The 27,994-nt window shown below is 37.1% G+C and overlaps 3 protein-coding genes and 1 long non-coding RNA gene across 10 annotated transcripts; 2 read left to right on the forward strand and 2 right to left on the reverse strand.

Moving 5' to 3' along the window:
- The first annotated feature begins 47 nt into the window (after window positions 1–47).
- Window positions 48–7,167, forward strand: LOC131308737 (aspartic proteinase A1-like). Of its 2 annotated transcripts, none has more exons than XM_058335736.1 (14): window positions 48–184; window positions 1,691–2,112; window positions 2,352–2,412; window positions 2,572–2,666; window positions 2,760–2,872; window positions 2,986–3,154; window positions 3,265–3,304; window positions 3,397–3,461; window positions 3,627–3,740; window positions 3,827–3,891; window positions 4,446–4,602; window positions 4,689–4,808; window positions 5,430–5,518; window positions 6,839–7,167. In XM_058335736.1, exons 2-14 carry the CDS (start codon window positions 1,768–1,770, stop codon window positions 6,921–6,923), a joined length of 1,518 nt encoding a protein of 505 aa, XP_058191719.1. In that variant the 5' UTR covers window positions 48–184; window positions 1,691–1,767; the 3' UTR covers window positions 6,924–7,167. The 2 variants fall into 2 exon arrangements, with proteins under 2 accessions (XP_058191719.1, XP_058191718.1); XM_058335735.1 differs by having other exon boundaries at window positions 1,755–2,112.
- Window positions 73–27,991, forward strand: LOC131308736 (aspartic proteinase A1-like). Of its 6 annotated transcripts, XM_058335729.1 has the most exons (15): window positions 19,522–19,656; window positions 21,038–21,080; window positions 21,212–21,572; window positions 21,720–21,780; window positions 21,940–22,034; window positions 22,130–22,242; window positions 22,356–22,524; window positions 22,635–22,674; window positions 22,766–22,830; window positions 22,996–23,109; window positions 23,196–23,260; window positions 23,808–23,964; window positions 24,051–24,170; window positions 26,243–26,331; window positions 27,595–27,991. In XM_058335729.1, exons 2-15 carry the CDS (start codon window positions 21,055–21,057, stop codon window positions 27,677–27,679), a joined length of 1,560 nt encoding a protein of 519 aa, XP_058191712.1. In that variant the 5' UTR covers window positions 19,522–19,656; window positions 21,038–21,054; the 3' UTR covers window positions 27,680–27,991. The 6 variants fall into 6 exon arrangements, with proteins under 6 accessions (XP_058191713.1, XP_058191715.1, XP_058191714.1 ...); XM_058335730.1 differs by lacking the exons at window positions 19,522–19,656; window positions 21,038–21,080 and adding an exon at window positions 73–184; XM_058335732.1 differs by lacking the exon at window positions 21,038–21,080 and having other exon boundaries at window positions 19,426–19,656; window positions 21,148–21,572.
- LOC131308739 (uncharacterized) lies at window positions 8,133–12,580 on the reverse strand. The gene is given in 6 exon segments (XM_058335737.1): window positions 8,133–8,922; window positions 9,653–9,756; window positions 9,860–10,003; window positions 10,208–10,362; window positions 10,839–11,034; window positions 11,606–12,580. Coding segments are annotated over 6 exon segments (831 nt in total). The 5' UTR covers window positions 11,609–12,580; the 3' UTR covers window positions 8,133–8,693.
- LOC131308740 (uncharacterized) lies at window positions 17,483–18,195 on the reverse strand. The gene is made up of 2 exons (XR_009194557.1): window positions 17,757–18,195; window positions 17,483–17,707 (listed from the first exon to the last, which is right to left on the reverse strand). It is a non-coding gene; the product is annotated as an uncharacterized LOC131308740 (long non-coding RNA).
- Window positions 27,992–27,994: the final 3 nt, after the last annotated feature.

Here is a 27,994-nt window from a genome sequence, read left to right on the forward strand (position 1 = left end):
AAAGTAAAAGAGTACAGTACTGTGTATGAAATCCATATAATTCTCTCCATAAATATCCATCCCTAATCCTACACGCTATCCGTATTTTCCACACTCTGAAAAAGCATCTACCAGCTTTTCTTTTACTTTCTCAACTCGCTCTTGCAAGCATTTGATCCTGCTTTCTCCAACCCATCGATCCAAGGTTTGATCTCTGAATCTTTTACGATCATCGTTCAGTAATCCTAACGAACAATTTTACTTCTGATTATCTGGCGTAGTTAACTGGAAATTAGCTTGTTCCCTTTAATTTCTGTTTGTACTCCATTTATAACCCCCTTGTCAGCTCCCTTATCAGTGGTAACTTTTCTTTCGTCCTTTTGGCTTGCATATCATCTGGGATTGGGATTTAGTGGGATTTCTCGATAGTTCCATATGCCCATGTAGTATGATTTGATTGTTCAAACATGGTTTTCATATATTTATTTATGTATATCTAAGATTTTTTTTTTTTTTAAACGTCTAGCTTCAGCATCACCTGTGATGTAAAGGGATTTGTTGTCCTTTCAGATACCCACATAAAATTCTTTTTGGATGTGCACGAGTTGTGCAATGGTTGAATTCTTCTACTTTTATGTATCATCATTTTAGCAAACCACGACAGAATGGTTTTATCCCCTAATACTGCATCTGCTGTTGAAAGTTTTTGAATGAGTGTGTACATACAGTGTAGAAACATAGACCTTTTTGATTAGTCCGGCTAACCGCTAATGAGGGGAATCAGGGGATACATACATATATATATATAGTTTCAAAAGATGATTAGTAATTTCATTGGATTTTTAGTGAGGAAACTACCAATTTCCTAAGGGATTGTATAGCCCATGTTTTTTTGGGTGAGATTGTCGATCCTATAAGTAATCCCTCAGCATTGCAATGCTTGAATGCGCCCTCCACGGTATTTTAAAAGATATCCCCTGTTTATTCCGGCCAATCCAACGGGCCCATAGTTCCTGTGAAGCCACTCTGATCACGAGTTCTATCTTCTCATCAATTACTTAGGGGACTCATGATTTCAATAGGAGATTTCTAGTCCAACTGCAGTAAGCACCTCTTGGTATTTAGTGGCTCTTCATAGAATTACCTTGTGTTGGTCTATATTTTGAAATGGATGCCTCCACTTTCAGACAACGTTATGATAGAAAAGAAAACTGTAAAAACTAAAGCCAACTGGAAAAGACCCAAAACAGGTTATAAATTTTGCATAGTTAGCGTTTTAAATCACCAGCCTTTTTCCGAAGTGAGTAACCATATTCTAATTTAGTGAACTCGGTGCTGGTGTTTTCGTAACATTTAGGAGGTGAAGTGGTGAACTGAGAGCTTTGTGGTTCATTTAGGGTTGCATGTTAAACAAGGTGATGATTTTGTTTGTAAAAGACTCGCAAAAATATATAAGTTACATATAAACATGATTATTGCTTACTTAAATCGGATAAGAAAATAAGCTTGCTTTTACCTCGTAACTAGGGGTTTTGTGCAACATATTCTTCATTCTTCTGCGTAGCAAATAAGTCTGAAATTTGAAGTCCCTTGTCAGGCTGGATTATCAAATCTATGATTATGAGGACCCTTTTTTTTTTTTTTGGGATATTTGTTTACTTTTATTTTGAGTCTAGCATCAACATTTCACAGCTTTCTTTCTATTTTCCAGAATTTCTTGCTTTTGATGCATGCCCAGGGTCCCTTGAACTTGCCTTCTGTTATTATCTGGCCAGGGAATTCTCTAAGATGACGCACAACTATCTTTTGGGGGCTCTCTGTATTCTTGTTTTGACATGCTCTTTAGTTCCCGCTTCCTCTGATGGTTTAGTGAGAGTTGGTTTGAATAAGAGACCCTTAGATCTTCGTGGCATTAAGGCCGCCAAGATGGCAAGACTGCATGGTGAACAAGGGAAGGGTTTAAATAGCATGCGCCATGATGAATCTGATCTCGATATATTATCTCTGAAGAATTATATGGATGCCCAATATTATGGAGAGATTAGCGTGGGGTCGCCCCCACAGAAATTCACTGTCATATTTGATACTGGCAGTTCCAATCTCTGGATTCCCTCGTCAAAGTGCATTTTTTCTGTGAGTGCTTGAAGTTTAGTTTTGCTAACTCATGGTTTCTTTCTTATTGGAATAAGCAAAAATAATACTTACTCAACAATCCAAACACAACCTCTCACATACATGTGGGCTCCACACACACTACTATGTGTGGGCCCCACATGTATGTGAGAGGTTATGTAAGAAGTTGTGTTTGGATTATTGTGTGAGTAACATTGTTGTTGGAATAAGTATAACTAATTAATGAAAATTAATTGCAGATTGCTTGCTTATTCCATCCTAAGTACAAGCACAAGAAGTCCAAAACATATCAAGAAATTGGTAAATTTGTCATCCTATTGTCTTTAGTTTCAAATTGTTGATTAATGTTTGGTCTGGACATTGTTGAGTCCCAACCCACAATTTTGTCTGACACAAGAAATTCCCGACCTTCCTGATCAGTTTTTGCTCAAATTGCTTTTATTGATATTTGTAACTCAGGCAAATCTTGTGCAATACACTATGGGTCTGGATTAGTTTCTGGCTTCCTTAGTCAAGATAACGTTGAAGTGGGCGATCTTGTGGTCCACAATCAAGTGAGCTCTTTTATTTTGTATTTTTGAAGCTCTAATGTTAATTTTTAATTTTTTTGCTCTGCTTTTGGCTAAACACGTGCTTAACTTTTTCAGGTTTTCATGGAGGCTACAAGAGAAGGAAGTCTTACGTTTGTTGTGGGAAAGTTTGATGGAATACTTGGGCTTGGCTTCCAGGAAATTTCAGTCGGGGATGTAGTGCCAGTCTGGTATTATTTTGCAACTTTTGCCACTTCTATGTTTTATGACTTGTGAGAACAGTTCAACCGCTTAATCTTCTGTATTTTAGTGTCTTATAGACACATTCTTGATGAAACTGCAGGTATAATATGATGGAACAAGGTCTTGTGCAAGAGGAAGTCTTCTCTTTTTGGCTTAATAGGGATCAGTATGCAAAAGACGGTGGGGAGCTTGTTTTTGGTGGCGTTGATGAAAAGCACTTCAAGGGGAAGCATACCTATGTTCCCGTCACTCAAAAAGGTTACTGGCAGGTGGGTGAAGATTAATGTTTCCAACACCCTTTGTTCTACTTCATTGGGTGTTTTATTTGATTTTCGCCAAGAGGAGAAAGTTGATTTATTTGTCTTCTTTGTTTTTTCAGTTTGAAATGGATGATTTTCTCATTGGAAACCTTTCAACAGGTGATTTTTTTGGTGATACATATGTAAACCAAGTGTTAGAATATAACTGTGTGAAGGACTCAGAATTATGTGCCTTTCTATATTTTCGCCAGGTTTTTGTGAGGGTGGATGTGCTGCTATTGTGGATTCTGGAACATCTTTGCTTGCTGGTCCAACTGTCAGTGTTTCTTTCCTTTTGACAACTGATTTATCCCTAAAAATGAAAAATAGTACTGCACTTTATGGTCATGAAAATCCTCACTAGTTTGTATTGATTTATCATCTCTATGCTTACGCCCTTTCTTTTAAGTGTAATATTTCTAAATACGCCCATTGACTGCAGACTGTCGTCACCCAAATCAACCATGCCATTGGAGCACAAGGAGTAGTGAGCGTGGAATGCAAACTGGTGGTTTCTGACTATGGAGAAATGATATGGGAGCTTTTGCTAGCGGGGGTTTGTCATTTCTGAAGAGTCTGGTTACCCTATTTACTTCTTTAAGTTTAAGCTGCAGGTCTTAAGCGGTTTAAGTTGATCTGCAGGTACAGCCTGACAAAGTATGTTCACAAGTGGGTCTTTGCTTTTTCAACGGGTCTGGATTAAAAAGGTTAAGTAGTCTTTATTGCCTTACTAAATTGCATTTTTTCTATAGTTCATGCTAGTCTCCTTGGAGACTTCAAAGCGCTCGGTTGGGTGGAGTATTGTGTTAGCCAAAGCAAATGTTAGATCGTGCAACTAGTGTTTTCTCTCGTACTCTGGTTCACTTTCCTCACGTGCTTCCATTCGTGGGAGCACGTTTTGTAAAATGAATTGTTGTTTCTAGTGCTTAATTACTGGGTTTTGAGCAAACACTGAAGTCGAGGTTTCAGCTGAGCTTTGTTTAGGGAGGTATCTATTTCCCCTGACTCTGAGAAAATCCTTTTGCTCATGATTTTAGTTAGTTTGGTTTGGGTTTTAAGGGAGGTTTTTGGAGTAATAATTGGAGATAGATAAATAGAGATAATTTATTGGGACTCTGCATAGAAAGAGAGGTTGGGTTTTGAGACCCAAAACAAACATATTTGTGTTCCTCACTCTATCTATTCGTCGATGATTCTGCGGTCTCGGTGCTTGGAACTTGTGGCCAAAAATGAACTTGAGGTGATGCTTCACTCTTTGCAGTGCTAATATTGAGATGGTGGTTGAAGAAGAAAACAAGGAGAGAGCTCCCCCCGGTCATGACCTTGTATGCACTGCTTGTGAGATGCTTGTTGTTTGGATCCGGAACCAGCTGAAACAACAGGAAACAAAGGAGAGAGTGCTTGATTATGTGAATCAGGTTATTTATCACCCAAATGCAACATCTATGTTTCCCAATCGGCGCTTAGCTATTGCGTTTAGACGTAATATTTTCCTGTTTAACAGCTCTGCGAGAGTCTGCCCAGTCCAATGGGAGAATCAGCAATCGACTGCAATATCCTGTCGAAGATGCCAAATGTTACATTCACTATTGGAAGTAGAGATTTTACCCTCACCCCTGAGCAGGTCTGATTTTAGGACTTTTCTTGAAGCTTTTATTTACAGAATCTTTAGCGGTCTGGTTTCTTTTTGTCTATTATGCTTTCCTTACCTAAATGCATTTATGTTGATAGATTTTGAATCTTGGGAAACCTGGATCAGGGTTGATCAACATATTTAGATTTCGTATGGAATTTATATTTTAGAAACGACACGAGGTCCTTTGTTCCCATTCTGAATGCACTCTGGAGTCATAGCTGCATGATCGTGCCTTGAGTTTTGGGTATTAATGGAATCATGCTGATGGAAGTGCATTAGGGACGGGAAAATGCTTCTCTGTAAAGCTTCACGTAGACATACTCTTTTAGTCATACTGTGGTTGTATCAGCCATAGTTATACAGTGGGGGGTAATACTCGAGAGTCGAGATTAATAATGTAGAGTGGTTGATAGATAAAGGACTCTTTTGAATGAGTAGATCTACCCTAGAAGTGTAAAGGAAATAGCTAAACGGAGGCACAAAAGGTTTTATCTTCTTGCCTAGCAATTGGTATTTCCCTTGTTCAGGCTAATTTCTCAATTTGTATTTTTATCTTTTGTTCAGTAATTTCTCAATCTTTTAACTCAGTGACTGCTTTATTTTTTCCAGTATATTCTGAAAACTGAAGAAGGCCCGACTTCTGTCTGCCTCAGTGGCTTTATTGCTTTGGATGTGCCTCCACCTCGTGGTCCTCTGTGGTATGTTCTCTTGGATCTACTAGCCTTAATGTTTAAATCTGCAACCGTGAAAATTAAAGCAAAATAAAAATCATAAATATCTTCAACATTATGTTTTTGTTGGTGGTTTTCAAAAACAGTTTGCCACAACCATAGTTGTTAAAAACCTAAGATACATGATACGTATCCTACGATTTGTATCGTATATGTATCCCACCCTGTTTTTTTTTTTTTGTATAGAAATCTTACGATATAACCGCGTATCCTACGATTTATACGCATATTCTAATTTGGTAAATATCCTACGATTACTTATTGAGAAAAAATTAGACCTCATTTCAGGAAGAGGAACCCCAAATGCATTTATCGCACCTTTCAAACCATTTAATAGAAATTCAACTTCAATGTAGGACTTATATAGAAGAAAGAATCATACTTTGATTTTGCCTAACTTTTTTTTGCCTAACAAAGGGAAAATAGAAAACCTTAATGTAATAGGCCCCAATTTTTTTTTTGGATAGTTGTTTCCATTGATAAACTGAATAATGTGAAAACAATCAAAAAGCACGTCCATCCTTTGTCAAAGAGCTCCAGTTGAGAGACTTGAAATTTTGCGTCTAGAATCTTTTTTTTTTTTTTTGAAATAAGCATAGTTGGTTGGTAATATTAGATGTATTTACTTTTTAATTGTATATTAATTATGATTAATGTTGTTGAATCATAAACTAAATTTAGTATTTTTGCACAATAAAGTTAAGTCCAATTGTCAAAACCCAATATGAAAGATATTATTGAAGAAGATATAGTAAATATCTGGTTTTTAAGAAACTCTAAAATATCTTGTGAATATTGAGTTTTTTGTGATAATTAGTCACATGTATAATTCTAGAATTACCTCAAAGTTTATCTTATATGAAAATATCTTTGTACTAGAGACACTCCATGAAGTAGTATATATAGGGCTAGGTTCTAGCCATTTTGTACCAAGCCAAAAAAAAGGTTGAGTTCAAGTGTAATACAAATACTCTCCTTCCCCACTTTTCTCCCTCTCCCAAAAAGATTGTCCAACTAAACAATAGAAACTCATAATCTTCCAACAAACATATCTTATCCTGATACAATTTATACAATTAAAAAAACAATACACGATGCGTACTTCGATTTTGAAACACTAGCCACAACACACTTAGAAACTGTTTTGGAAGCTGATTTGAAACAACTATGTCCGATTAAAAAAAAAAAAAAATTTATAAGAAGAAGGCATGCACACCTCTACGTCATGTTTGTTGAGATATTCATCAAGTCTTTTGGTGAATAAAGCTAAGCCTCCGTGGTATGCAGGATTCTTGGAGATGTATTCATGGGGGCCTATCATACTGTGTTCGATTACGGTAACCTCCAAGTGGGTTTTGCAGAAGCTGTCTAGCAACACAATCCATCTCCAAAGCGTATCCAAAAATTAGCAGTTTCTTGTAGGAAAGTTAGGAATGCCGTAGTAAATGTAATGTGTTGTAGATGCCTAGTTAATTGTGATGGTTTATCTACATGTGTCTATGTATAATGAGCTGGTTCTGTATGCAAGTACTATGTTGGTTGGAGATGATATGCAGAAATATTCCTACTTGTAATTCACTTTATTTTTTTGGGTAATCGACTTATTTGTGTATTCATTGAGTTCCCCTCCCTGGTGAGTGTGTATTCATTGAGTTCCCCTCCCTGGTGAGTATGGCACCCTCAAGGCGTTAGAGAACCTGAATGAAGATCTGCACGCCGAGAGGTTGAGACTACAAGAGCGTGCAGATTCTGTGATATTGGTGTTGGCAGGCAATGCAACCATTCTGGTAGGTTTAAGTACTGGAAGTATGGTGCTTTAAGGATCAAACCATGGTCTGTTTGCATGTTCCATTGGAATTAGGGCTACTGACTTCTCAACAGCGTCTTTCGCCGTCGAGTTCGATGTTGGGGTTTTGGTTGCGTACGGCAAGTTGAAAGGTCTTAAACACTTGTTGAGCTCCGTAAATGAAAGGTCTTAAACACTTGTTGAGCACCTTACGGAGCGTCTCTTTGGAGGACATCGATGCATTTTACGACGAGTTTCGTACAAGGAATTTATACAGCAATCAAGATTCTCGTGTTCAAGTTCCGGCCTCTCAACACTTGGAATCCCAAATCCGAATTCATAATATTACTGCATTGAGTTAGAGCAAGCTATATTTAATATTTCAATATCCTCTATCCATGTTGGGTTTTGGTACTCCTACAAGGTATGCCATCCCTGAACTGTCCACTAGTCCAATAAACTTCATCTCAGACCCATCTCGTGAGCCCATCCCGTTAGAGTCACGGTCCTTGGAGACACGGGAAATCAGGTTACTTTTCCGTTCTAGTGGACTGCCGGTTATAGCATATCTCTGTATTGTATTCAAATGTAACTCTGACCGTGTCGTCGTAGTTATCTATCCTCATTCTTCTGGCCATGTCATTATAGTTCTATTTGACATGCAGGAAAAGGAATCAGTTAGCTAATCCATCACCCACAAAGCTTAATAATCCATCACCCACAAAGCTTAATAATGATATGCCTCCAATTCTATAAATAACAAATAGTGAAAAAGGTGAAAAGGAGAAGGTAGGTCTTCAATCCCACAAGTTACAAAAGGAAAGTGAAAGAAACGCCACGTTTCCTTTTCCGGGCATATCCAAATGCACTTTCCAAATCTCAAGGGTTGGAAAAGTATTCATAGGAACTCTATAATATCAGTCTACGCCCAAACATCTTCCCCCAAGACAACAAAGCCTCTGGCCATGGCATCTAATCCCAAGACTGGAACACATGAAGACCAATAACCATCTCTTTCCATGCCACCAGGCTATAGAATAAGGCCCCTTATCCAGGTAAATGATACTCACTCCAATTTTTCCAAAGATGGACGTCAAATTTTGTGTTACAGTGTGCATCGGGATCCATTTTTAAATTCCAACATGAACGACAGAATTACGAGTGCAAGTAAATTGGGAATAATATAAATATACAACCCTATCTTAAATTGACATTTCGGTGTTATTTCAGATATCTTTCATCTTACATTTCCAGACTATATTATCCAATGGTGTTTTTTGTTAGGGAATTCCATCAAACCGAAATATGACAATGTCTCAGGATTCAGCAGAATCCTAACCATGGGATCCTCAAAGCCTAACGGAAATAGTTAAGAGACTTCTTCTTTTTTTTTAAATGAGCGCAAACATGAAAACTAAGGGATACCTTGGAGGTGCCACCTTTTGAGGAAAAACCAAACTTTAATGCCTTCCGTTGCTCTTGATCAGCAAGTACAGTAGCACTTCTAGTTGCAACAGAAGCCACTGCAATTCCAGGTTGCTCTGGCTGCTCTTGCTGCAGCAACTGCTGCTAACGGGTGTCGGCACTAATTTGTACACAAATAGACAAAAAGAGTTAATGACCACTAAGGCCACCGCAAAAGACATTCAAATAGACAATCACCAATTCTAAATAACAATGTTCTAAAAAGCGCTCGGCGCTAGGCGGGCGGCCAACCACCTTCAAGCTTCGAGACCTTTTAATCGGTCATTAATCGCCTTTCAACAATTAGTTGCTTTTTTTTTTTTTTAAATATTCTGCAACCTCCCTACCATTAATAATCACAGATTTCCTAGTTGATGTGATATATCTTCTCTCCCAAAAAATTTCCTAGTTCTCTTTGGCTATTGGATACTCAATGTTAACAATTCTCTACAATTCAAATATAGAGACATAGAAACTTGGTACTACCAAATAACTAACCAAGTACGAAATTACAAGTCAATTACAAAGTGCAACGTTCAAACCAAATGAAACCAAGTACGGAATTATTAGTCAATTACTCCTCTTCTTCTCCATATCCATCCATAACTTCGTCTCCATCGGACTCACACTCAAAATCGCCGTTTAATCGATTAACCGATTAATCACCGTTTAATTGCCGATTAATCGCTGCCAAATCCCGATTAATCTCCAGACCGCCTAATTCAAACGCCCAAGCATTAATCTGATCGGAGAGGCCATAAAACCGATTAATCGCCCATTAATCGGCGATTAAACGCGATTTTTAGAACACTGCTAAATAAACTAGAAGTGACACAAGAACAAAAAGGTACTTCTGAGCAAACTTGGCTATTTCCCTCTCCTAACGTTGCTGTTCTCGTTTCTGCCTGTCGTCACGACTGCTAGTTCCATGCATTTCTCTCATTTCTTTAAAACGCTGCAAGAATTGGTGAATGCATCCTTTAAGAGTGATACCGAATGTAAAGACACAAAACTTCAACCGAGTTTATTTCTTCTATTCTCAATGACGGAACATTTACCTTTCTATGATTGTGGTCATATGAACTCAGGTGCGCTTCAAACTCCACAGCCAATTTGTATTGCTTATTACAGAGCTCACAAAAGAACACCTTTCGTATTTCTTTCACCTCGGTCTGAATTTTCTGCTCACGTTCTGCTATAACCTGGATTTTCATAATGTGCACGAAGCAGGCAGTAGAAGCCACCAGGTAATAAAAACTGCACGAAATTCTCAAGACCTTCCAAAGTTGTTCCCTTATGCTATAGGCTATAGATGTATATTACAAGGGGGGAAAAGAAAGTAAAGAATCAAACTCAAAATTATGATGCTTGTATTTGCAACTGCTATTGAAAATTCAGAGTCATACCTCCCGCTTCTTTGCTATCTCCTCCGTTTCCTCTAACTCGATATCAAGTTTTCTTAGCTAGATATTTTCTTCTGCAGTAAGATAATCGTCTTCCTCTTGTTTTCCAATCCCTGATTTTGGGTCCCTCATACCAGATTTTATTGGCTCAGTTATTCCTTGTTACCAATCAGATAAGGATAAAATCAATACAAGAACAAGAAAATCAGTAAAAAATGAAGAAGGCCAGCAAAAATGTCAAAGCCATGGAAAAAAGAAATGGTTTTGGTTCTACAGTGGGTGTCCCTATTTCACCCCAATCAAATGAAAGAAAGAGTTAGTTGACTAATAATTTCTTGATCCCCAAAATTATAGAAAAAACCCGCCTCCTTTTAGATTTAGTCTCACTGCCTGCAGGGAAGCAAGCCATTGGCTGCACACTGAAACTTGTTTGGTAAGTTACCACGTCATTGATATACTCTCTAATTCCCTCTCAACGTAGACCAGATATGCATGTCGACCTATAAGAACTATCAATAAGAACCTTGTTGACATCATGTATCTACAATTACAAAGGTTAAAACATACAATAGACATGAAGTATCTGATACACGGTACATTATGACATGTTATCACTAGCAGTCTATTCTCATACCTTGCTCATCCTTCCCAAGACCTTTTCCTTTCCACCCCATCCTCTGGAGAAGCCTAAAGCCAACATTTGATGATGTCAACTTTGTGTCGATTGATGCTTGTTCCACATTATCAAGATCTACGTTTTCTGTTGGTCTGTGACTAATTGGAAGACGGAAATCATCATCAAGATCCTCAAGAACAGTCTCATCAAAAGCCTGTACATAACAAGCAGGATAAGCATGTCACCCTATCGGGATAATTCAATTCCGTCTGAATAAATTGTATTATTGATACATGGAAGCCTCTCTATTGTTTCATCAACAAGAAACACAAAACACATATTTATGGCGCCATATAATTTGCTGCAATCTATGCAGAAATTTCCTAAGCTAAAAACAAAAGATGAAGATTATAGAGGCACTTCTTTCAAAAATGAAATAAATGCACTTCACAACATGGAAGTAAAACTATAGATAAGTAGACAAAGAACCATCTACCATGGCATCAAATTTCTTTCTCGGAGCAAGTAAAGTTAGTACAGCAAATAGTCCGATAACATATAGTGTAAACACGAGCCCCGAATGTACTTAACTTCGTCTATACCACATCCCACGCATTTTCATAATCATATGTAAATACGAGCCCCAAATGTACTAAACTTCGTTTTTTTTGAACTGCAGAAAATTCTTTTAATGTTATGCGTGGTTGTGCTTCTTTTTTTTAAAACCAAAATGTGTGTATGATTGACAGATCATTCAAGGTAAGGTAGCTTTAATAGTTGATTACCATTCTCAAAGTTATGCAAGTACATCAGCATCTCTTCCGCCTGAACCATGTTATTAGGTTAAGCATCAACAATCCTAGTCTCATGTTCCTGTCAATTAAGATCACGATTTTGATGAAATGGTCAGACAAGAAATACACCTAGGATCAGGAGATGATTACATGACTTGCGTCTACTGGAGAGATCCATGCTAATTTATCTGTTTTCTTTGTTTGAAATCAGTAAGGATGTAAATTCTTATTTGCTTATGCCATGTATGTCGAGTAACGATGAAATATTTCTACTCTTGGGTAATATATCAATCAAAGAATAACACGAATACCAAACGCTGTCAAATCAATTAGGAAAAAAAATGGTACTTTTTAGGTGCAAAATTGAAAGTTTGACATGTTTGGACTGTTATTTTTAGAAAATGAACCCTTATTCTGGGACATCTCACAATGAAAATATGGGCACTTAAAGTGGGACTAATAGAGTATTTTGTTTGGTTTGTTCTCCCGATAACACCACACAACAGACGAATTTTTGGACAAGGCCCACTGGGGAATACGACTGGGCTGGGCTTCCCAATTTGTTTTGGATTAACAACAACAATGAATATCTTTCTCCACTCAAAATCTTCTTATAGGAGTACTGTATATATAAGTATAAAGCGAAGTGATTTTTAGTGAGAATGGCTCTCATCGCGACAAGTGGCAAGAGATGACAGATTGGAGACGGGAACCAATGGCGGAGCCATGTTGGGGCCGGAGGGCTCGGCCACCCCGAGCCCCCTAGTTTCACAAAAACAAAATTATTGTTTATACAAAGATTTTGAATATTATGGATAATTATTCGTGTATCTTATAATTTTAATAATTTTGGTTTGATTTGGTAAAATACGATTATTTTATATTCTCATTTTTCAATTTCTTTCATAAATAGGTGAAGACGAGGAGGGCTGGAAACCCCAACAGGAAACCTTTCACCGCGCCACACGAATCTTTCGTGACGCGCTCTCTCAGACCTTTCTAGTTCTGCCCCCTAAAGAAAAGAGGTTTCAAGATACCAGGCGACCAAGTGAAAGTGAACACCACCGAATAAACACGTGAATATTGAAGTAGCCTAAATAAAAAAATAAAATGATTGTTTACTTGAACGGCATCGGGATATAATCATTTAAATGTACATATATATGTAATGCATTGAAAAGTAAAAATTGTACTCCGTATGATATAATAAGTATGCGTTCCTATAAAAAAATATAGGAGTATTTCCATTAACCCGGTCCCTCCGGGTTAAAATTCCTGGCTTCGCCATTGACGGGAACATCGTCGATATTTAGTTTGTTCTTAATTTGACGATAAACCCTTTGTTTTTTGTTTTTTGTTGTATAAGTGTTTTGTCTATAGTTCTATTAATCATTTCGAGCTCTCAGAAGCCGAATGCATTATAGACAATTGAATACTTAATTTTATGGACAACGCACGGTTCATGGTTACAATTTATACATGCATGTCAAGTGTTGAAAACTCGAAATGGTATAAAGAGAATTATAATCAAATTTAGGAACCATAAAACCATCACCTATATGGTCATCTAAACTGTCCGTTCATCATCGATATTGGATTATGTATTTTAAATTTGAAGAGACTTCTTTCCTAGCATTCTCTTTATCTCAAAATGCAAGTTTATTATAGAGATTTTACTTTTTGTTATGTAGGAATCAACTGGCCGTTGTTATATATATGAGAGATTTAGTCTAGCTTTGTATTCTGCATTGGAGAGTAAGAATATCTCACGTTTATTTCTCCTTTAATTTTTGAATTTATTGGATTATCCTCTTATTTGGAGTATTTGATTCGTCTTAAGGTAGAGGTCGATGGATCGATGCTAATACAAATAATTTGAAATTTTATTAATTCATAGAGAGGGATCGGGAAAGCAAGGTTTAATTTACTACGGGTAAGAATAAAGTCCAAACACCACCGAATGACACAATTTGTAAGTGAATGCTCGTAGTTTCCATCTCTTTAACATAAATTTATTACTGAGTTGCATAAGAATGTTCGTGCGAATTGTTACTTTTATGATCCATCTATGATTTGGTCTCTTAACATGCCTATAGCTACAGAGAATAAGCTAATCGCAGGGAAGCACAATCACAATCGAGACTTCCTACACTTCAGCTAAGTTTCCTGTGCTAGCTTAGGGTTTAGTTCTGCTGAGTCAACTTCGGGCTTGGATCTCGGAGAAGACGTTACTCCTGGGCTTGGCTCGTGGAGGCGTTTGTCAGTATTCAGCTTTGGGATTGAAAAGTAAGTTGCGGTGCCTCGTTTCATCGGCCGCTGTGGTCACGGGTCATTCGGAACTTTAGCCCATGAGAATTTCTATTCCGTTCGTCGTGCCCAGAGCCTGTCATGCCAACGACGGCTTGCCGGAGTTTATAACTAGCTCCATCGCTTCGGTTGTTGTTCGTCCTAGCATCAGGTGGCATTGGGCGTACGATCGGAGCAGGCCGACGTGCTTATCGGGGCTACCCAAGGTGGCGAGGCAACCGTCCTGCTTGTGCTTGTGTTCAGTTCGTTTCCATCGGAGCTTGGTTGCTGTATTTGTTCGAGTTTCTACGCCTGCCCAGGGTAGCTTGCTGGCCAGATTTCTGCGCGACGTGACCCGACCCTTTGAGGCGATGGGGAGAGAGCTTTGGCTTGGTATAGATCTAGACACTTTATTCGTTTGTCTTTCGTTTTATTTATTTTTTCCGTGGACTTCGTAGATAAGGTACTTCATTTCTGTTAGATTTATCAATAGTAATATTTTCTTTGTCTCAACAATCTTTTATGGGTAGAAAAATGTAAAAAGAGCAAAATCTCTTCATCAAAACTATAAAAAAACAAAAAAACAAAAAAAAAACAAACATGAAGTGTAATGTGGCAAAAACGTTTCACTACAAGAGCAATATTTTGGTAGAAAGAATTTGATAACTAAAGTTTTTCTGAAAGATCGTACAATGGGTTTGAGACGGCTTGATGTTATTTAACATTAATATGATATTTACTGTACGAAATAAAATTTGACCAAAAGTTGCAATACTCTTGATTTCATTAGCATGTGCACATGTAAAGCTGGCTATGTTTGTTTAGGCTGCGTTCTTATGAACTTAATTTAAACTTAACTTAAATTTGAAAATTGTCCTTATTTGAATTTTTTTTGCATTTGTTAGTTTTGCGCCAATTTTTTTTTAGATTATTGATTCGTCTCGACGAAAGGAATCAGAAAAGTAAAAATTTTAACTTTTACCCAAGTATTTTGAAAAATAACTTTTTAGCCGAAAAAGTCTTTTTTTTTTGCTAAAAAGTGATTATTTCTCAAAATATTTGGGCAAAAGTAAAGAAACTTTACTTTTCCGATTCCTCTTATCGAGACGAATCAATAACCCACAAAAGTTTGGCGCAAAACTAACTAATGTAAAAAAAATTCAAATAAAAACAAATTTCAAATTTAAGTTAAATTCATAAGAACGCAGCCTTACTGACCAAAAGAAAAAAAGGTTTGCTTCATACATAATTGACTATGGTACTATTAAAAGGTCAGGCCGCAACAAAGTATTTTTTTTTTAAATTTTCTATTCCCGATGTGAATGGCCTTCTTTGACAAGACAGGAGAGGAGATTAGTTGAAGTGCATGTCAATTGGCCTAAACACCCCTGGCTGTCGAACAAAAAAAACTTAATGTAATTTTTATTTGTTCGATGGCTCATTACAACATTACGTTATGTTTGATCACGCTCTTCCATATGGTTAACTTTTTTTACTTTCTCTGTCCCAATTTAATTGTCATTCGTTCTATTTTAATCGGTTAAAAAATTAGTTACATCTTTAAATTTATAATCAATTTCATATCGAATATGGATTTTGTTTAATAGGATCTCGATTAGTTCTATAATACAATATTTTTGAAATCACATAAAATTTTATAAATTACAATATATAATCAATTCAAAAGTGATACGAGTTTCAAAAAAAATTAATTAAATTAGGACGGAATGAGTACATTATTTAATCGTGCATAACACAAGTTTGCTGCCAGTAATTAAATAAATAAAAGGATAGTGATTTTGACACTCCAAAAATTGATGAAGGGGCTCCAAAATTGAATTGTATTAATACACAAAACGACATCGTTTTGGAGCCCTTCCATAAAAAATCATAAAAAGCAATTCATATGTATGCACATGTACTATCGTAGTTATTACTATTTCATTTATGATCGGTGGGGTCCCTACTTGGCCCAATGATTTTTTTTTGAGGGAGGGCAAAAGAGTAATTTCACCTACTAAACTCACCTAGGCAATTGCTGACTAGAGAGAGGTAGAGTGAACCATTTAAACACACACATAAACCCAAACTCCCGATGTGGGAGCCAACCCAACTGACGCAGGCCCAAGAGCCTTGTCGTGAAATGCAGCACAACGACAGCGGGCCCAAAGGGCCTACACCAGAGGTCGGATCCCTCCACCATGGGTGGGCACGACTTAGTTTTTTTTGAAGGAAGGCAAGAGGGTAATTTTACCTACCAAACTCACCTAGGCAATTGCTGACTAGGGAGAGGTAGAGTGATCCCTCCACCATGGGAGCCGACCCACTACTATCGTACTAGGGGTAAAAAATTTATGGGACGGAAGGTGTAAAAAATAATAGTACTAGGGGTATATCCGTCCAAAAAAACCATCCTTGTATTGTCCACAGTAATTCCGGACGCCAAAATCTAATTAAATGGGTTGCATCCCTATCCCTTCCCCTATATAAAGTAAAGGTTGATTCTGAGGAGTAAAAGATTTTGAAAAAGAGTGATGCTATATGTACCGACAAGGGGAGGGAAATCGTAATAAGGGCCGCCAGTGGGCTGTCTCCGGCTTCAAAAAATTCTAAAAAAAAACACGATATACATGAAAAAGGGTGCTCGAATCAAGCACCCTAAACACCTTAGATGCCATTGATTCCCGCATAGGCCCCATCGATTTTTTTTTATAGAATTTTTGGACGGCTCGGATCGGCCGTCCGGTAGCCGAAGACGGCCCGCCGGAAGTACGATTTCTCTCCCCCCGGTTGGTACTTATATCTTTACTATTTGAAAAAACGCGAGAGAGTTGGAGGTTTTTGGGAAAGAGTCAGCTGGCAGAACACCATGTCTGGTATATACACTCTTCCACGCCATCTCCTTCTCGTTTTTTCTCATCTTCTACTCTCTCTTTCTACATTTTTCTACGCCATTTTGGTTTTTGGGAAAGATCGATCTCTATATGTGTTCATTGTTCTTTATGTTCTACTCCTCTTCTCTCTCTCATATTTATTTTCTGTTTTTTGTTCCGGTTTTCAGTCTGTTTTTGATTTTCGGATTTTATGTTCTACTCCTCCTCTGTCTGAACTCTCTCCATATATATTTTTAAACTAAAACCCATTTCTGTTTTCTCTATTTTAGTACAATATTAATTCATGACTCATTTGCGAAATTTGATAAAAGACTATTTAAGTATTAGGCGGAGGCGATGGCAGTGGAAGCATGACATTAATTAGCACTAGAGGCCGGAGCACGTGATGTATGTGCAAGTCAAATTTGGATAACTTCACGTTAAAAGTGGAGCAACATCAGTTAAAAATAGAGCGCGAATATCAATTTCCGTCAAAAGTTTGTTAAATTTGGATCAAACAAAAAACAATGGCTTTGTTTGGTTGATAGTTTAGTTTAGCTTAATTTCGGTAGTGGGTAGAGAGAGAAATAGAGTAATGATTGGAGAGAGATAGAGAGAGAAATGAAATTAATAATTGGAAATATAGGGTAATGATTGGAGAAAGATATAAGGTAATGATTGGAAACAAAATTAAAACTAAAAGGTGGCGCTAATGCAACGATGAAATTTTATAGTGCCACGATAATTTCTGTACAATGACTGTTATATCCTCATTAGTTTTTCCCCATCTGCTGTTCTTCTCTTTTCTTACTCTTCACCAAAAACAAACCCACTTTCTCTCTCTTTCCATCATCCCTCCTCCCCTTGATTACACCCATAGTTGAGAACGGCAACCTCTTCGAATCCATCTCATCCCCTCTTTCTTTCTTCCTTCCTTCTCCACTGCTACCCACCACAAGGCACAAACCCTACGTCTTTTTCACTGGATCTGAGCTACCACAAGTCCACGATGCCCTTTGTACGTATCTCCCTCCCTCCCTCCACCATCTATACAGATAAATCACCTGTCTCAAGACTCAACACCAATATATACATGCACAGAGAGTGATAACAATTTTTATACGAAACCTAATAAAAAGCAATAATTATTTTAGAAGGAAACCGAAAACCTCTTCCCCAATTAACAGGTAGATGAAGATCAAAGACCAGAGTCAAACTAAAACGGAGCCCAATTTTGCGATTCTCTCTCCCCCTTCGCTTTTTGTGGTGTTACCACTTGCCAATCCATTACAGATTGGGTTAGGATTCGGCAGATGGGCAATCTCAAATCCATAACCTTCAGCCTTCAGGTGCTCTCCACGGTCTCATGAAAGAGGGACTTGAATAAGAGAAGAGAGAAAGAAAAGATGAAAACAGAAGAAAATGTGGATTGTCTACAATAAATGTGGATTGTAGACATTGTAGACGGAGAAGAGAGAACTGGATGAATAACTGAGAGACAAAGGGGTTAGAACAGTCCAAACGTAATGTAGTGTCGTGGCACTATAAAATTTTATTGTGGCATTAGCGCCACCCAAACTAAAACTAAACTAGCAACCGAACACAATAAATAACATTAGAGCTTGCACACGCATTACATGTGCTTCAAACTCTTTTCATATTTTGGGACGTGAATCACATTTTGGGACATGAATTGGTGCCCTTAATTTATACAAAAAGTTGAATTCGGGAACCATCCGATCCAATGACCAGACCAGACGAGGATCCTTCAAATTGTCAATATTCAACATGAAATTTCTAGGTGCCTTCCTCGTTATCGCTTTTCATTGTTGTACCCAGTCTAGTACCCCCACTCGCCCCTTCCCTTGCGACTAGAGAGCAATTTTTTCTGACAAAATAATAATTTGCTATTCACCACCTCAAATCTTTTGTTATGCATGCTTTATATTTTGAGGGGAAAAAAATACATTTAAAATTATTTTAAATGAGTACTGTATTTGATTTGCATAGTTCCTAAATTGTTACAAAAATTGTACTGATTGCGTTTGTTATCAAGCCGAGAAATAATTTAAAACAAATACAACAGATAATTTACAAACTTGTTTCTAGTAGTGGCAGGTGGTCGCCAGTTTTTTTGGCTCCAGTCAATTGTTTTTGATGGTTGGCGGAGTGTTTCGTCAGCTGTAAAATGTGGCACAAGTTTGTAGCGAGAATAACAAAGCAAAATCAAGGGTGTTAATGGTGATCGGCAGAACCTGGTGGTGATTTGTGATGGATCTGATGGTGATGACAAGTCGAAAGAGAGAGACTTGATTAGTGGTGGACGGTGATGACTGATAAGGAGCGATGATAGTGGCAGTGAATAATTGAACTTTTAAAGTTTGAGCAAAGAGCTGGAAATGCTCATTCTAAATAGAGTTTTCATTCATATGTTTACTTCAATGAGTAAAATTTCAACAGATTAATGTATGTGGATAGATGCTTATAAAAAAAAGTATGTGGATAGATACAATAAAAACTTTAAATAATCAAATTTGAAAACGAGTTTAAATTAATTAATTTTAGCGTCCATTGGAGCACTTCTTCAGTAGTACTTGGCACTTGTCAAAGTGCGCGTGGCCTAGCGGCTAGAAAAACGTCCTTCTCCTGCTCCTCCTCCTCTCTCTCTCTCTCTCTCTCCAAAATTATTCGGTTGCAGACAAAAGTAAAGGAGTACGGGTACTGTGCATCAAATCCGTATTTGTCTCCATAAATATCTATCCCTATCCTACACGCTATCCATATTTTCCACACTCTGAAAAGGCATCTACCAGCTTTTCTTTTACTTTCTCAACTCGCTCTAGCAAGCATTTGATGCTGCTTTCTCCAACCCATCAATCCAAGGTTTGATCTCTGAATCTTTTACGATCATCGTTCAGTTATCCTAACGAACAATTTTACTTCTGATTATCTGGCGTAGTTAACTGGAAATTAGCTTGTTCCCTTCAATTTCTGTTTGTACTCCATTTATAACCCCCTTGTCAGCTCCCTTATCAGTGGTAACCTTCTTTCGTACTTTTGGCTTGCATATCATCTGGGAATGGGATTTAGTGGGATTTCTCGATAGTTCCATATGCCCAGGTAGTATGATTTGATTGTTCAAACATGGTTTTCATATATTTATTTATGTATTATGTATATCTCAGTTTTTTTTTTTTTAAACGTCTTGCTTCAGCATCACCTGTGATGTAAAGGGATTTGTTGTCCTTTCAAATACCCACACAATATTCTTTAATTTGGATGTACACGAGTTGTGCAATGGTTGAATTCTTCGACTTTTATGTTTCATCATTTTAGCGAACCACGACAGAATGGTTTTAGCCCCTAATACTCCATCTGCTGTTGAAAGTTTTTGAATGAGTGTGTACATGCAGTGTAGAAACATAGACCTTTTTTGTTAGTCCGGCTAACCGCTAATGAAGGGAATCAGGGGATACCGGATACATATATATAGTTTCAAAAGATGATTAGTAATTTCATTGGATTATTAGTGAGGAAACTACCGATTCCCCAAGGGATTGTATATCCCATGTTTTTTCGGGTGAGATTGTTGATCCTATAAGTAATCCCTCAGCATTACAACGCCTGAATGCGCCCTCCACAGTATTTTATAAGATATCCCCTGTTTAATCCGGCCAATCCAACGGGCCCATAGTTCCTGTGAAGCTACTCTGATCACGAGTTACTTAGGGGACTCATGAATTCAATAGGAGATTTCTAGTCCAACTGCAGTAAGCGCCTCTTGGTATTTAGTGGCTCTTCATAGAATTACCTTGTGTTGGTCTATATTTTGAAATGGATGCCTCTACTTTCAGACAACGTTATGATAGAAAAGAAAACTGTTAAAACTAAAGCCAACTGGAAAAGACCCAAAACGGGTTATAAATTTTGCATAGTTAGCGTTTTAAATCACCAGCCTTTTTCTGAAGTGAGTAACCATATTATAATTTAGTGAGCTCGGTGCTGGTGTTTTCGTAACATTTAGGAGGTGAAGTGGTGAACTGAGAGCTTTCTGGTTCATTTAGGGTTGCATGTTAAACAAGGTGATGATTTTGTTTGTAAAAGACTCGCAAAAATATATAAGTTACATATAAACATGATTATTGCTTACTTAATTCGGCTAAGAAAATAAGCTTGCTGTTACCTCGTAACTAGGGGTTTTGTGCAACATCTTCTTCATTCTTCTGTGTAGCAAATATGTCTGAAATTTGAAGTCTCTTGTCAGGCTGGATTATCAAATCTATGATTATGAGGACCCTTTTTTTTTGGTATATTTGTTTACTTTTTATTTTGAGTCTAGCATCAACATTTCACAGCTTTCTTTCTATTTTCCAGAATTTCTTGCTTTTGATGCATGCCCAGGGTCCCTTGAACTTGCCTTCTGTTATTATCTGGCCAGGGAATTCTGTAAGATGACGCACAACTATCTTTTGGGGGCTCTCTGTATTCTTGTTTTGACATGCTCTTTAGTTCCCGCTTCCTCTGATGGTTTAGTGAGAGTTGGTTTGAAGAAGAGACCCTTGGATCTTCATGGCATTAAGGCTGCCAAGAAGATGGCAAGACTGCATGGTGAACAAGGGAAGGGTTTAAATAGCATGCGCCATGATGAATCTGATCTCGATATATTATCTCTGAAGAATTATATGGACGCCCAATATTATGGAGAGATTAGCGTGGGGTTGCCCCCACAGAAATTCACTGTCATATTTGATACGGGCAGTTCCAATCTCTGGATTCCCTCGTCAAAGTGCATTTTTTCTGTGAGTGCTTGAAGTTTAGTTTTGCTAACTCATGGTTTTTTTCTTATTGGAATAAGAAAGAACCCATTAATTGCAGATTGTTGGATTGTTGTGTGAGTAGCATTGTTGTTGGAATAAGTACAACTAATTAATGAAAATTAATTGCAGATTGCTTGCTTATTCCATCCTAAGTACAAGCACAAGAAGTCCAAAACATATCAAGAAATTGGTAAATTTGTCATCCTATTGTCTTTAGTTTCAAATTGTTGATTAATGTTTGGTCTGGACATTATTGAGTCCCAACCCACAATTTTGTCTGACACAAGAAATTCCCGACCTTCCTGATCAGTTTTTGCTCAAATTGCTTTTATTGATATTTGTAACTCAGGCAAATCTTGTGCAATACACTATGGGTCTGGATCAGTTTCTGGCTTCCTTAGTCAAGATAACGTTGAAGTGGGCGATCTTGTGGTCCACAATCAAGTGAGCTCTTTTATTTTTTATTTTTGAAGCTCTAATGTTAATTTTTAATTTTTTGGCTCTGCTTTTAGCTAAACACATGTGCTTAACTTTTTCAGGTTTTCATGGAGGCTACAAGAGAAGGAAGTCTTACGTTTGTTGTGGGAAAGTTTGATGGAATACTTGGGCTTGGCTTCCAGGAAATTTCAGTCGGGGATGTAGTGCCAGTCTGGTATTATTTTGCAACTTTTGCCACTTCTATGTTTTATGACTTGTGAGAACAGTTCAACCGCTCAATCTCCTGTATTTTAGTTTCTTATAGACACATTCTTGATGAAACTGCAGGTATAATATGATGGAACAAGGTCTTGTGCAAGAGGAAGTCCTCTCTTTTTGGCTTAATAGGGATCAGTATGCAATAGACGGTGGGGAGCTTGTTTTTGGTGGCGTTGATGAAAAGCATTTCAAGGGGAAGCATACCTATGTTCCCGTCACTCAAAAAGGTTACTGGCAGGTACGTGAAGATTAATGTTTCCAACACCCTTTGTTCTACTTCATTAGGTGTTTTATTTGATTTTCGCAAAGAGGAGAAAGTTGATTTATTTGTCTTCTTTGTTTTTTCAGTTTCAAATGGATGATTTTCTCGTTGGAAACCTTTCAACAGGTGATTTTTTTGGTGATACATATGTAAACCAAGTGTTAGAATTTAACTGTGGAAGGACTCAGAATTATGTGCCTTTCTATATTTTCTCCAGGTTTTTGTCAGGGTGGATGTGCTGCTATTGTGGATTCTGGAACATCTTTACTTGCTGGTCCAACTGTGAGTGTTTCTTTCCTTTTGACAACTGATTTATCCCTAAAAATGAAAAATAGTACTGCACTTTATGGTCACGAAAATCCTCACTAGTTGGTATTGATTTATCATCTCTATGGTTACGCCCTTTCTTTTAAATGTAATATTTCTAAATACGCCCATTGACTGCAGACTGTCGTCACCCAAATCAACCATGCCATTGGAGCCCAAGGAGTAGTGAGCATGGAATGCAAACTGGTGGTTTCTGACTATGGAGAAATGATATGGGAGCTTTTGCTAGCGGGGGTTTGTCATTTCTGAAGAGCCTGGTTACCCTATTTACTTCTTTAAGTTTAAGCTGCAGGTCTTAAGCGGTTTAAGTTGATCTGCAGGTACAGCCTGACAAAGTATGTTCACAAGTGGGTCTTTGCTTTTTCAACGGGTCTGGATTAGAAAGGTTAGGAAGTCTCTATTGCCTTACTAAATTGCATTTTTTCTATAGTTCATTCTAGTCTACTTGGAGACTTCAAAGCACTCGGTCGAGTGGAGTATTGTGTAGCCAAAGAAAATGTTAGGTCGTGCAAATGGTGTTTTCTCTCGTACTCTGGTTCACTTTCCTCACGTGCTTCCATTCGTGGGAGCACGTTTTGTAAAATGAATTGTTTCTAGTGCTTAATTCCTGGGTTTTGAGCAAACACTGAAGTCGAGGTTTCAGCTGAGCTTTGTTTAGGGTGGTATCTATTTCCTCTGACTCTGAGAAAACCCTTTTGCTCATGATTTTAGTTTGTTTGGTTTGGGTTTTAATGGAGGTTTTTGGAGTAATGAGTGGAGAGAGATAGATAGTTTATTGGGGACCGTGTGCACAGAAAGAGAGGTTGGGTTTTGAGACCCAAAACAAACATAGTTGTGTTCCTCTCTCTATCTATTCGTCAATGATTCTGCTGTCTCGGTGCTTGGAACTTGTGGCCAAAAATGAACTTGAGGTGATGCTTCACTCTTTGCAGTGCTAATATCGAGATGGTGGTTGAAGAAGAAAACAAGGAGAAAGCTCCCCCTGGTGATAACCTTGTATGCACTGCTTGTGAGATGCTGCTTGTTTGGGTCCGGAACCAGCTGAAACTACAGGAAACAAAGGAGAGAGTGCTTGATTATGTGAATCAGGTTATTTATCACCCAAATGCAACATCTATGTTTCCCAATCGGCGCTTATCTATTGCGTTTAGACATAATATTTTCCTGTTTGACAGCTCTGCGAGAGTCTGCCCAGTCCAATGGGAGAATCAGCAATCGACTGCAATAGCCTGTCAAAGATGCCAAATGTTACATTCACTATTGGAAGTAGAGATTTTACCCTCACCCCTGAGCAGGTCTGATTTTAGGACTTTTCTTGAAGCTTTTAGAGAAAAAAACTCTAATGGTCCTTGTAGTTAAGTGTTCGTGTCAATTTGGTCCCTGTAGTTTTAATTGGCTTGATTTACACTCTGTACTTTCTATTTTGTTTCAATTCGGTCCAATTACTAACTTCCGTTAGTCCGTCGTTAGTCCTTTAAATACCAAAATCATATGGTCCCCTTTTTTGGGGTTAAAACAGACCCGTTCGACTAAATAAGCTAACTTCCTTATTTTTTTCGTATTTGTTAATTTTTCGTCAATTTTTTTTTTTTTTTTTGGGGGGGTTGTTATTGCATCATCATGACGAGAAAAATCTAAAAAGTAAAAAATTATTATCGAAATTCAATTTTTTTTAAATAAAGACGAAAAAATTGGCTTAGGTTTATTTTTCAACATTCCTAGTCAGGAATCAGTGCATGGGCCAAGTGTAGGAAAATGAATGGAATGACAGGGCATTATTTTTTGTATAACCACTTGGGCTGTTAAGTTAGGTTTATTGTAACCTAGTTGAGTGGTTTGTTATGTCTATATATTAGATTATGACATGGTAAATTTGGAATTGAGTTTATATAATATTCTGACTTTTGGACATAGCTATTTATCATGTTGACTTTTGGATCTATATCATGTTGTGACTTTTGGACATGGTTCTATATGCATTTTTAGTACTATGCAGAAAAATAAGGCATCTCAGTATTTGTCTACAAGTTGAACATGTAGACAATATCAGTGGTTATGATGCTTCATAGCTAATTATGAAAATGCTGAATTCGACGGCAACTTTTTGTAGAAAATTATAACCAAAATTTTTCCCAGGTGCCTCCTTATCAATGGAGAATGGAAGAATGAGTTGTGTTTTGGTTCCGAGGTATATTAGGGCAAGAGGGGAATGAGTAACCTTATTCAGCTAAATAAATCAACTGGCTTAATTTTTTGTCCTTATTCAAAAAAAATTCATATTTTTTAGTTTTTCATCATTTTTTTGGGAATTATTGCATCGTCATAACAAGAGGAATCTAAAAGGTAAAAAATTACGATCGAAACCTAATTTTTTTTGAATAAAGACAAAAATAAGCCAATAAACCAATTTTTTCGTCTTTATTCAAAAAAAATTGGATATCGATCATAATTTTTTACTTTTTAGATTCCTTTCGTCATAACGATACAATAACCCCAAAAAAATTGACGAAAAACTAATAAATACGAAATTTTTTGAATAAGGATAAAAAAAATAAGCCAGTTGGCTTATTTAGGATAAAAAAAATAAGCCAGTTGGCTTATTTAGCCGAACGAGTCTATTTTAACCCCAAAAAAGGGGGGCCATATGATTTTGTTGTTTAAAGGACTAACGGCAGACTAACGGAAGTTAGTAATTGGACCAAATTGGAACAAAATGAAAAGTACAGAGTGTAAATCGAGCCAATTACAACTACAGGGACCAAATTGACACAAATACTTAACTACAGGGACTATTTCAGTCTTTTTCCCAAGCTTTTATTTACAGAATCTTTAGTGGTCTGGTTTCTTTTTGTCTATTATGCTTTCCTTACCTAAATACATTTATGTTGATCAACATATTTAGAGTTCGTATGGAATTTTATATTTTAGACATGACACGAGATCCTTTGTTCCCATGTCCGAATGCACTTTGGAGTCATAGCTGCATGATCGTGCCTTGAGATCTCGGTATTAATGGAATCATGCTGATGGAAGTGTATTAGGGACAGGGAAATGCTTCTCTGTAAAGCTTAGCGTAGAGATGCTCTTTCTCATACTGTGGTTGTATCAGCCATAGTAATACAGTGGGGGTAATAATCGAGAGTCGAGATTAAAAATGTAGAGTGGTTGATGGATAGAGGACTCTTTTGAATGAGTAGATCTACCCTAGAAGTGTAAAGGAAATAGCTAAACGGAGGCACATAAGGTTTTGTCTTCTTGCTTAGCAATTGGTATTTCCCTTGTTCAGACTAATTTCTCAATTTTGTTTTTATCTTTTGCTCAGTAATTTCTCAATCTTTTAACTCAGTGACTGCTTGATTTATCCCAGTATATTCTGAAAACTGAAGAAGGCCCGACTTCTGTCTGCCTCAGTGGCTTTATTGCTTTGGATGTGCCTCCACCTCGTGGTCCTCTGTGGTACGTTCTCTTGGATCTACTAGCCTTCATGTTTGAATCTTCAACCGTGAAAATTAAAGCAAAATAAAAATCATAAATATCTTCAACATTATGTCTTTGTTGGTGGTTTTCAAAAACAGTTTGCCACAACCATAGTTGTTAAAAACCTTTACGTATCCTACGATTTGTATCGTATACGTATTTCATCCTGTATCCTTTTTGTATAGAAATCTTAAGATACGACCGCGTATCCTACGATTTATACGCATATTCTAATTTGGTACGTATCCTACAATTACTTATTGAGAAAAAATCGGACCTTATTTCAGGAAGAGGAACCCCAAGTGCATTTATCACACCTTTCAAACCATTTAATAAAAATTCAACTTCAATGTAGGACTTGTATAGAAGAAAAAATCATACTTTGATTTTGAAAATAGAAAACCTTAATGTAATAGGCCCCAATTTTTATTTTATTTTTTGCCAAAAGGATAGCTGTTTCCATTGATAAACCGAATAATGTGAAAACAATCAAAAAGTACGTCCATCCTTTGTCAAAGGCTGCAGTTGAGAGACTTAAAATTTTGCATCTTAAATCTTTTTTAAAAAAAAAGAAAAGTAATCATAGTTGTTTGGTGTTATTATGTGTATCTACTTTTTAATTGTATATTAATTATGATTAAAGTTGTTGAATCATAAACTAAATTTAGTATTTTTGCACAATAAAATTAAGTCCAAACAAGTCCAATGGACAAAGCTCCAATTGTCAAAACCCAATATGAAAGATATTATTGAAGAAGATATAGTAAATATCTAGTTTTTAGAAACTCTAAAATATCTAGCTCTAGAAGCTCTAAAATATCAAGTTTTTTGTGAGAACTAGTCACATGTATAATTCTAGAATTATCTCAAAATTTATCTTATATGAAAATATCTTTGTACTAGAGACTTCATGAAGTAGTATATATAGGGATAGGTTCTAGCAACTCCTTTCCCACTCTTGTCTTTAGTATTCTCCTTCTTCCAAAAAGCTTATCCAACTAAACAATAGAAACTTGTACTCTTACAACAAACGTATCTTATCCCGATACAATTTATACAATTAAAAAAAGAATACACGATACGTAAACTGTTTTGGAAGCTGATTCTGAAACAACTAACTATGGCCGATCAAAAAAAAAAAAAGTTATAAGAAGTTAAAAGGCATGCGCACCTTTACGTCATGTTTGTTGAGATATTCATCAAGTCTTTTGGTGAATAAAGCTAAGCCTCTGTGGTATGCAGGATTCTTGGAGATGTATTCATGGGGGCCTATCATACTGTGTTCGACTACGGTAACCGCAAAGTGGGTTTTGCAGAAGCTGTCTAGCAACTCAATCCATCTCCAAAGCGTATCTAAAAATTAGCAGTTTCTTGTAAGAAAGTTAGGAATGCTGTAGTAAATGTAATGTGTTGTAGATGCCTAGTGAATTGTGATGGTTTATCTACATGCGTCTATTCATAATGAGTTGGTTCTGTATGTGAGTCCCAAGAATGTTGGTTGGTAATTTCTTTGCCCCATCGTGGTATAGAAATTCCAGTTGATGCAGTTCACATGGAGTCTCTCTCTGGGTGTAGGCTGAGAGTTGTTTTTGACGAAAATGATGTATCAGATGACTTTATAAAGTAGTACTTTGATATAGTC

Source organism: Rhododendron vialii, chromosome 11a, assembly GCF_030253575.1.
Source record: "Rhododendron vialii isolate Sample 1 chromosome 11a, ASM3025357v1".
Taxonomy (NCBI): Eukaryota; Viridiplantae; Streptophyta; class Magnoliopsida; order Ericales; family Ericaceae; genus Rhododendron; species Rhododendron vialii.

What these genes read in the sequence shown, in the direction of transcription:
- LOC131308736 (XM_058335729.1), top strand. Translation starts at nt 21,055, where the DNA reads ATGATTATGAGGACCCTTTTTTTTTG. An exon ending in GGGAGCTTTTGCTAGCGGGG is followed by an intron (nt 23,110 to 23,195) that starts GTTTGTCATTTC and finishes GTTGATCTGCAG; the next exon opens with GTACAGCCTGACAAAGTATG. An exon ending in TTACCCTCACCCCTGAGCAG is followed by an intron (nt 24,171 to 26,242) that starts GTCTGATTTTAG and finishes GATTTATCCCAG; the next exon opens with TATATTCTGAAAACTGAAGA.
- LOC131308737 (XM_058335736.1), top strand. Translation starts at nt 1,768, where the DNA reads ATGACGCACAACTATCTTTTGGGGGCTCTCTGTATTCTTGTTTTGACA. An exon ending in GGGGATGTAGTGCCAGTCTG is followed by an intron (nt 2,873 to 2,985) that starts GTATTATTTTGC and finishes ATGAAACTGCAG; the next exon opens with GTATAATATGATGGAACAAG. An exon ending in CTTTGCTTGCTGGTCCAACT is followed by an intron (nt 3,462 to 3,626) that starts GTCAGTGTTTCT and finishes CATTGACTGCAG; the next exon opens with ACTGTCGTCACCCAAATCAA.